The following is a 10,097-nucleotide window of genomic DNA, read 5'->3' on the forward strand; positions in this document are numbered from 1 at the left end:
ATAAAAATATGATACGAGAGATACTCGATAAAATTCTAGAACTAATCTATAACTTTAGAAGTGAAGTATGTAAGTGGAGTATTCAAAGTTCAATAGAATATCAGTTCAAATAGCTCTCATGTCATGTTTTTATTCCGTCTTGATTTTCGCAATTTGTCCACGTAACTTATATGGTTTCGATAGGTGTAATGACATTTTCTAACGGGCATTCGCATTTAACATTTATAAGATTTTCCAATTATTACGGATAATCTTTATTTTTGCGAATTTTCTCGCTTATCAATGTACTAACTTATGACTCTTCTCATTCAATGCCTTTAGCATCATTTATCTCGAAATTTTCTGGAGTCCATCCAACTTCAAACTAGAAGAACGTTTGTTAAGATAAGTTACTTCATTCTTCTAGTCTTTATTTAGTATTGAAAAGTTTAGATCGATGCAAACCTCAGTCATACGAGTCAAATTTTCTTTTTCTTCGATACAAGAATTCCCACTTAAGACCAAATATAGAAACTCTGCCAATGGTATAATGTTTAGAAATTTAGATGGGGAGAGGATGTTATTCGGCTTAAAATAGATTTACAATAAATCTTAATCTCTGTGACGATGAGAAAATTCTAATTAAGAAATACCGCTCCCATTTGTCATCCGTAATGACATTGCCTCTTCTTGATAAAAAATAATTATACCTTTTTATTCATATATTTAACGAGGATTGCGTGATGCTATATAATCGTAATTGGCAAATTTCGATCCATATATAGTTTAATATTGTGCAATTATATTGTATACTACTTTATGTATACGTAAACATTTAACATTTGATATCTCATAAGATTCACTATAATTTTAATACATTTCGGCATTTAGAGAGATTGCGGCCGACGTTTTCAACGCGAAAACGTGTACGTCGGACGTTCAGAGTCGCTTTCCTGTGAGCCTAAAAGTTTGACAATGGCGTTTAGAACGTCGAGCACGATTCTACTGACGTTCCAAACGCCATTGTCAAACTTCTAGGCTCACAGGAAGACGGCGCTGAACGTCCGACGTACACGTTTTCGCGTTGAAAACGTCGGCCGCAACCTCTCTATTATATGTGGCATATAAAGTTAAAAATACTTTCATGTTTCTTAATTTTATGTGTATTTTGCCATTAAAAACCAAATCTAATAAAAATTAGAGAAAAATATATGATTCTTTAATTTTTTTAAATGCAAAATACAGAAAAATAGAGAGTATATTTAAAATTTCAAAATTCCTTAAAATTGTTATGAATATTTTCGGCACAAGCATTGAAAAAGTTTAGAATTACGACCGCACTCACTCTAATTTCATACGATAGAAAATATAACTTTACGACAGATATTATTACGAAAGTAAACATATTTATATTCATCGAACGTCGGGATTTTAACACAGCGACCATCCAAACCTGTATACTATAAACAGAATATATTTATTTTTATAAATAAAGAGTATAAAAATTAGACACAACACAAAAAAAACATAAAAACAAGTTTAGAAATATTCGTATTTAACCACTTCATAAATTATATTTAGAAAACCAATTAATAATAATAATAATATTATTTTTTTTTTTAGTCTGGCATTTCGCAACATTCACGCTAGAGGGCGAACGAACGTAAGGGAGAGAATGAAAGACGTCAAATGGTCGTACAAATCAGTGTTTCCTTCTGACCGAGTGTAACGAGTCTGCACGACAGTCGTCTCGTTATTCGTTTTTCAACCGCCTTAAACTCGTTCGGACGACATTTTCTTTCTTTTTTTTTCTTTTTAAATTTAATAAACGGTTTGCAGGTAGGCATTATTCTTTTAAGTATCGTTTTCTTTTATTTTTCCGACCGGGTGAACAATAACAAAGTGTCTATCAACCTCCTCCGTAACGTTAGATCAATTTTGTTCTTCGATTAATGTTTGTTTTCTTTCGCTATATTTATCGTTATCGAGTGGAGTGTGAAATGTCACGTAGGCCCTTTTCTCTTTTATTTATTTCCATTCTTACAAACGTGTTTATAAAGTTGTAATGCTAATTAACTTAAAAATTAATTATTATTATTATTTTTTCCAGAATAAACAAGTTGAATCGTATATATTGAATGGCAAGTTTCAAGAACAAGAAGAAAGAAGATATCCGTAAGTATTTTATTGTTTTTATTTTAATCCAAATTTGATTATTTGTAGAAATTACACACGTGGATTACACTTTATCTCGTTTACACGCCGTTAATTTTTTACCAGTAAATTTATAGAATAAAATATATCGATCCGCTCGTTTCCTTCTCCCGAAGCTCTAGAAATATCTAGACTTTTTTTTTTTTTAAATTAAAATAAAAAAAAAGTGACTGTTTCCACCGTCATTTCGAAACCATGTTTGCTATGGGGATGTCGTCATCCGTTCGTCGTCCCTTCCGACGTAACGATCTAATTATCAAAATAAACTCTGATGATTAAGAATGACGAGTAATTGTTTATTTATGCTCTAGGAAATGATGATTTATCTAAATTGATCCGACTCCATTCATTAATGGGAATGCTTTTAAACTTTGTTTGGTTGTTAGTAGGCTACTTATTATGCTATTAAAATATGACTTTAAAGCCACAACTATTCGAAAATTTGTGTAGTAGGTTCCAGTATAGGAAAACACGTGGTATACGTGGGAAGAACAGAAAAATGGTTTGCTAGTGTGAGGTCACAGTTCCCCATTTTTTAAATCGAAGTTGCGGTTTACCCCGTTAAATTTAGGTATCGATATTTATAGAAATGCATATCGCAGATCTCTCATATGCATATTTAATTAGATGATAATCTGTGTGTACTATATACAAATACATCTAGTATTTTAATGCATTAGACGTATAACAGATCCGTATTAGATATTTCAAACGAGCAATAAGTTATATAGCGTAAGGAATAATGAAGTTTATCGAATAGTATTTATAAAAAGTTGTCTAATTTATCTAAAACAAAGGGATTATCTCTCAGTTAATTTGATTCAATATATTCCACGTGCTGAATAAAGACAAGAGAATATTAAACAAATTTTGTGTCTTCTGTAAATGCAAAATGTAAAGTCTTTGACGTGTCATTTGTAATTAACGCTACAGTTGTACAGTACTGTACATCCTAGTAATTGTCTACGATAGAAATTCGAAATGGATGATACCAATTTAATTCATTAGATTCATTGCGAAATAAATTATTATAGACCCTAGAGGCAGAGTAAATGTTTGTGTACAGGATAATCGACGTATATCTACAATGGGTTATAGGTAAAACCGCACGAATATTTGTTCATTTCTTTGTTTTTATCGTTGGTTACAGAATTAGACATCATCCGATTCAACCTGTTATTTTGTCTGGAGTTTTTCTAGTACCGTCGACGCCGCGAGAGATTTAAATAGGATACTGGAACAAAATTCAAGGCCCATTCGAACGCGAAATAGGCCTACGTTAGTCAGAAATATAAATATAGCCGAATTCCAGAATTCGATGCTTCTCTCCTTCTAATTTTCTCTCATTGCATCAGAAAGATGATAAGATTTTCGATGATAATGGAGAAGAATTTCGGATGAGATTCAATCGACTCTGCTTCCTTTTTTTTTTTTTTTTAACATTTCTGTAATATGCGGATGGTTCTCATCAAAAATAGAATCGGTTTGTCTTATTTACATTAAATTGTCCGAATACCAATGTGGAAGAGCTTTCCTGATTTTTTTTTTGTTCCAATTAAAACATCTTTCTTAAGTAACTCAACAAAATTAAGTTTATATATATAGGCTATATATATAGCCTATATATAAACTTAATTTTAATAATGAAATATATCTTTAATCTTTAATCTACCATTTCGAAAATTTCATATATAAATTTCTTCAGTTAATAAAATTTCATAAAGGCAGCGGAATAATTTCTTAAGAAAGGTTTACAAAATCTATAGAATTACTGCAATATATTTTGAGTCCAGTCACAAGAAACCTTAGTAACAATGAGAGGCTTTTAAAGGGGGAGGACTTCTGTCGAAATCACCCTGTAGTTTTTTTTTCTCTTCATAAGTTTCTACAGTTATTATTTTTGGTTATTGTAATGATATTAAGTTATAATTTGCATTTATAGTATATTCATATTTTTCAGCATTTTTAATTATTTTCGACCAAGCAAAACGTTTAACGTGTTTTTTTAAATTGGAGGTAACCTTGAGTCCAACGAAAAAAAAAAACAAATTAGTTGGAATAATGTTAATTTTTGATAAGGCTTCGCAATTACTTTCAAAGATTGCATTGTGTGAGTAATTGAATATCTAGTCTAATTTTAAACATTGTTTTTAGTTTCTTGCAGACTAATTCTTTTATTGTATGTTCGGATAAAGCGAAATTATTATTATTATTATTATTTTAATTCTAAAAAAAACGAAGAGAAATTATTTTAAAAATAATTTGAATTAATAATTAACTCGGAAGATCGATTATTCGATAGCTAATTTATACACGATATACTTTCTCGGACTGACCTGTATGGTGATTATTTGCTATCGAATTTCTTAATATAGATTTCGAGTTTAGAGAAGGACGGAACAAAGTTCGGGTTGCTGACACCATCGGGAGGCTACTCCAGTCACACTTTGGCTGTTTGCCTGGTTCTGTCGGCTAGGATAACTGTGGCCTTGACTAGAGTGAAAAGCATAAACGGATATTTATAGCGTCTTCCGTAGTTCATTCTAAATTAGTGTAGGTTGCCTTCTATCGTTTTATAGATTATCTGGAAGATGAGGCGAAAAATGCCGACATTTCTCTTGGCACTGGCAATTGTAATACGATTAAATGTTGCGCGCATCCGCCGTGTATTTATATCGTCCAGAAAAAGTCGCGTTGACATAAGAATTTGTGTAATTACGAGTTTTTTTTTCTACAGTATTTTCGCTTAGGTGTACAACCCTTACTGTCTTTAATGGCATTTCTCATATTAATCATAGATTTGATGACATATATATGATGTAATATATATATATAGGTAAAGTCTTCACTACTTTATCTATTTAGCGATAAAAACCTTTCGGATTTTATAGGAAGTACGTACATATTATAATTACGGCACGAAGTAAATATTTAAAAAATATCATATTTGCTGAGATGCTTGAATAATTCGAATGTTTGAAAAGATTTTGGCCACGATCGCGTGTACTTTGTTCTTCTAACGTCACACATGGGTGACGTCAAGATCGTAAATGCCTTAGTTATTTTCTTAGTCATTCATTAGCTCGTTTAAAAATGCTGCGCGTATAATTTTCCTTTAATTACGTGATATTTTATAGTCAAGTTGTTGTATTTTTCGATAGGTAAAGTGATTCGTCATTCGGAATTTCAAAATACTGTAATACTAAAATATAAATTTTCGTTTATAATTTCGTATCTTCTATTATCAGGACTTATTATACTGGCTTTACAGATAATGCTACAAATTTTTACAGAAAACAATTTAATATACCTGTTATACAGGTATATTAAATTGAGAAAAAGGACATTGAGGCATTTTAATTATACTTTAATACTAATTTATTTTTTCCACCGCGTGATTTGCAAGAATTTAATACAGAATTAAATTATTTATCTACGGATACGCGAATATTTTGTTGCTTTATTAAATTTTATAATTGAGATTTTTGTTACTCGAATCTAATTTTTTTTTTTTGAAATAAAATTTTTCAGCAACGGCCAAAGTTCTGTCGCATTTTCCGTTGACATCCGAAGATAACGATACTCCTTCGAGTGGCGATTGTTCCACCTGGCATTGCGCCTTTGCCCCCGACGAAAGTTACTTTGCCTGGTCTTGTGGAAATAATATCGTGTCTGTTGTTAGTTGGGATCGTCGCAGACAGTCACCGTAAGTATCGGTGATTTGCGAAAAGAGGCCACTTTGGGATGCCAGATAAATAAACGGAAGACACTTCACTGCCTATTTTCGTCTTCCTGTTTTTTTTTTCTTTTTATATATAAAACGTCTGATAAAAAATATGAACTGGAGTAACCTTTTGGAGCGGTTATTTTTGCGAATTTGTGCAAATAAATTTTAAAATTTAACAAAATTTCGTCAAAATATTACAATTGATGAATACAATATTATTACTTAAATTAATATAAAATATTTTTTATCAATATAATTTTAATGAAATTAATAAAAATTTATGTATTTAGATATAAATATACAGGGTACTCATAATAATTATCCTGATTATGATATACTATAATTTTTACTTTCCCTCTGTTATAACAGCCAAAAAAATATGGTGATCCATCAAAAAATGACCACCAAGTTTTTTACATTTTAGGACTTAGGACATCCTGAAACGTCAAGAAATGCAAAAAAATTTGGAGTAATTTCTGTATGCATGGATGTTAGTGTATGTGTGAGGGCCACGATTTTGTTCACCTTGTTTGAAGCTTAATAACTCCTGTGCTTTTGTCGAAAATTTCTGAAATTTTGCAGGGAGGTTTGTTTATTAGTGAAATTGATGCTGTTAAATTTTGGTGGTTAAAGATCAAGGAGATGGGGAGATAAAAGGCATGGTGTGTATCTCCAATAGGGACGTAATGGCGATTTGACTGGTTATTAGTATTTGCAGTTTTTTTTTTTTTTTATAAAACTCATCCCTACCCTCAAAATTCAGGTTTTTGCCATTTTATAACAGTTAAAAGTATGTTTTTTTAAAATAAAATATGATAATAAATGACGCCACAAAAATTTTAAATGTTGCTGGGAAAGCTGAGCAATCCATTGCTGATTTATTTAACATTGAATTTCACTTCAGTTTTTGTATCCGTGAACCTTGTACAAATATATGAATTGTTTATCACTATTGCTGCTGGAAGGGCTAATCTATATATATAATCAAGATGGGTTAATAATAATAATAATAATAAGCACAGAGCCCAAATGGTTAGGAGTTGAAAGTTTAAATTTGGTACATAAGGTATGTCATGAGAATGCACACTAAGAAGGGATTTTTGGAAATTTTCCCTGCAGAAGAGAGGGAGAGGGTTAATTAAGTAGTAATTTGAGGAAAATAAAAAATAAAAATAGTATATTTATATTAAATATAATCTAATTTTGGAATTTGATTATATTAAAATAATAAAAGTTCAATAATTATTATATCTAAAATTATATTTAAAAATTTATAATTTATAGTGCAATTGTGAAAGATATAGGTTAAATCAATTTTCTCACATTTTAAGTTAAGAATATGATATTTAACTGCACTGAACTTATATTCTAAATTTAGAATGGTTAATGATTTCATATTATGGTAGGAATACTCACGAAGAAATGTGTACAAGTAAATTTATTAGATAATAAATACACGTTACTGAAAATTAATGTCGGAATTTCTAATCATTGAAGAAGAGATGAATTAGTTAACAGAAAGGCACATTTGTGTTCTCTCACTTATTCTTTCATGAAATACCTGTCATGAAATATAATCAGTCATTTTGACTTTTATATTATATTTTTTATATGCATTATTCTTTTGCATAAAGCCAGAATAAACGTTCTGTGAAATATTTTAACATTTTTTGTGCTAATACTGTAATATTAGATCAATTGAAAGCATTTAATTTGAATAAAGATGCATTTGCATTCATATTCCATTTATTTTTGTCATATTTTACTATTAAGGAACTAAAATATTAAAGATATTCTTTTGCAAAAAAATGAGAATAATTTATTTTGACTTTAAAACTTTTATCAAACTGAAATTTTAATATGTACTGTACTGTATTTTACAGCATATAAGACAACTTTTGCCCAAAAAAGAATTAAAATATTATTCTGAATCTTGTATGAAGTTTCAATCTCCCATAGGCTTATAAATTTTCCGACCTGCCTTCGGTAGGTTACAGATAACATCTACCTAGCCCAGCTTTTGAATAAAAATGTTATTGTTTAATTAAACATATTATTTATGGTTAAACAGCTTTTTGTATTCATGTAGAATATTTTAATGGTAAATTTTAATAATAAATGATTTATTTTAAACTCCTCCTTTTCCCTGATAAATAAAAGTGAATTCTAATAAGAATTTGGGCCCAAGTGCCAAAGGCATGGAATGGCTTAAGTATACTAAATACTTTTTGTGATATTCTGCACTGAAATGGGGGACATTTTATATGCCATAAAATACAGTAATCAATAAATGTCTGATTGTTTTTATTGATGTCTCAGCTATCCAATTTATTACTTTTAATTGTTATATTGATGCCAAACTAAGAATTACAATTAAAAAAAGGAAAAAAAATGATTTATTAGATTTGAAAAATAATTTATAAATTATTTGCATGATAAGCTTTAACTTTGGTTTTAGTGTGTAATTGTTTTTATAATAAATTTATTTGTAGACCTAATACAATGTTGTTTGTATAATGGTTATATATTATTGTATAAGCATATTGACAATAGGATTATTATAGTACTGAATAAATAATGTTTGCAAACTTTTTTCATTCTCATTATCAGAAAATTATGATTAATTTATTTTGAATTATTATAGTCACAACTTTAACCAGAAATTAGTTAATTATAGTCTTATAAACTAATTAGTTATAGTTAAAGAAATTTTTACTCTCCTTTTGATTACTTTGTTAATTACTTAAAAGTAATTGATGTACAGATTGTGCAGTAAATCCTTATTTACATTTTTGGTCTATTATTGCTAAACACCAACCGAATGCCTTCGGGCTAGTTTAAAGTTAATTACTAAATGAATTATGTGATAGATTTTCGGAATTCGGTTGGTGTTTAGCTATATTATATATCGGGTTTAGCGATGTTTGTGGTCTATTATTGACGATAAATTGACAAAATAAAAAAAATTAACAATGGGTTGGCTTTATTATGTAAAAATGTTTGAATTTATTAGTTATTTCATGCCAGTAGTACACATTATTTATGAATAATGCAATATTGGAATGTTTGCTACACACATGTACAGCCACTACATACATACAGTACATATACCAAAATATCAAATGTATTTATTAACTAAACTTCTAAGGAAAGCTTTTTGTTTAAATTAAAACAAATTTTAGGAGAAATCAAATTATGGAATATAGAAGTTATTGTAAAATCGGAAACTAGTTTGCAATATATTAAATGTGTGTGTGTGTTAGTGTCGAGATGATTGAGAGTTCCATTTGCGGATATTTTGTTGCCGCTTGGCAGCACTTGAGTGCCGCAAGAGTCGCTGGAACCATTTCTGCGGCGCTCATATTTTGTGGCGGAGGGATATACCTGGGTCCCTGTTGTATAATCTTCTCAATTCGAGATGGAACAATTTCCCCTGTGTAATTGTGATATTGGGTTGGCTGTACTGGATTTTGTTGTTTGCGTGCCGCATTGCTAAGCCACTTGAATTTCTTGTTTAGTTTATCCCTCTCATCTCGTGCAAATTTCGATGCCATGCTGTGAATCTTTCCAAGTTGGTCGTAGAGTGAAACCGGGTCACAAGACTTTGCAAACTGCAGATGGGCAACATATAACTTAAGCTCAGCTTCCGCCAATGATTTGCGTTTCACTTTAATTAATTTTAAAAGGAGCGATTTCTCCATTTGTTTCAAAGCACCTCGCAGACAGAAAGGAAAGGCCTTGAAGTTAATGGTTATGCACTTTGGAACTATATGATGCGTTCTACACTTGAGCAGAAAGACTAGTTGGGCATGTAGTTTATGCCATAACTTTTGTAAATTTAACATAGAAAAGAAGAACATCCGAATTCTGTTACTCATCTTGTTAGGTGTATTGAGTTCACGGGTTGGATGTCACGCCAACTTATGTCAATCAAAACTTCCAAGAACGTCAGTCTATGAGGCGTTAAATATACTTGAAATTATTTTTAATTTACGAGCGCTTTCGACGTAAATAAGCACGTCGTCTTCAGGTAAAATTAAATTCGAATAAAGAATTCGAACCATACATTTAAATTTAAAACATTAACGATACTAGCCGTTTTTGAACATACAAAAAAGAGATTTTAAATTTAAATATTTAGAATTAAACATTTAAAATTGGTGCGCATGCGTTTTAA

At 30.1% G+C, this 10,097-nt stretch overlaps 1 protein-coding gene across 4 annotated transcripts in view; it reads left to right on the forward strand.

Annotated features, from left to right (window-relative positions):
* The first annotated feature begins 1,621 nt into the window (after positions 1 to 1,621).
* LOC111620507 (WD repeat and SOCS box-containing protein 1-like) overlaps positions 1,622 to 10,097 on the forward strand; it is a 77,112-nt gene continuing 68,636 nt past the window's right edge. For 3 of the 4 annotated variants that reach the window (XM_023362429.1, XM_023362432.1, XM_023362431.1), the window contains exons 1-3: positions 1,623 to 1,818; positions 2,090 to 2,154; positions 5,725 to 5,899. In XM_023362429.1, the coding sequence (XP_023218197.1) occupies positions 2,118 to 2,154; positions 5,725 to 5,899 (212 nt within the window). In that variant the 5' untranslated portion in view covers positions 1,623 to 1,818; positions 2,090 to 2,117. Of the gene's footprint in view, positions 1,819 to 2,089; positions 2,155 to 5,724; positions 5,900 to 10,097 lie in introns of all 4 variants that reach the window. The other variant, XM_023362430.1, reaches the window with a different exon arrangement.

Source organism: Centruroides sculpturatus, unplaced genomic scaffold (genome assembly GCF_000671375.1).
Source record: "Centruroides sculpturatus isolate CEXI.00-Female unplaced genomic scaffold, Cexi_2.0 scaffold28, whole genome shotgun sequence".
Taxonomy (NCBI): Eukaryota; Metazoa; Arthropoda; class Arachnida; order Scorpiones; family Buthidae; genus Centruroides; species Centruroides sculpturatus.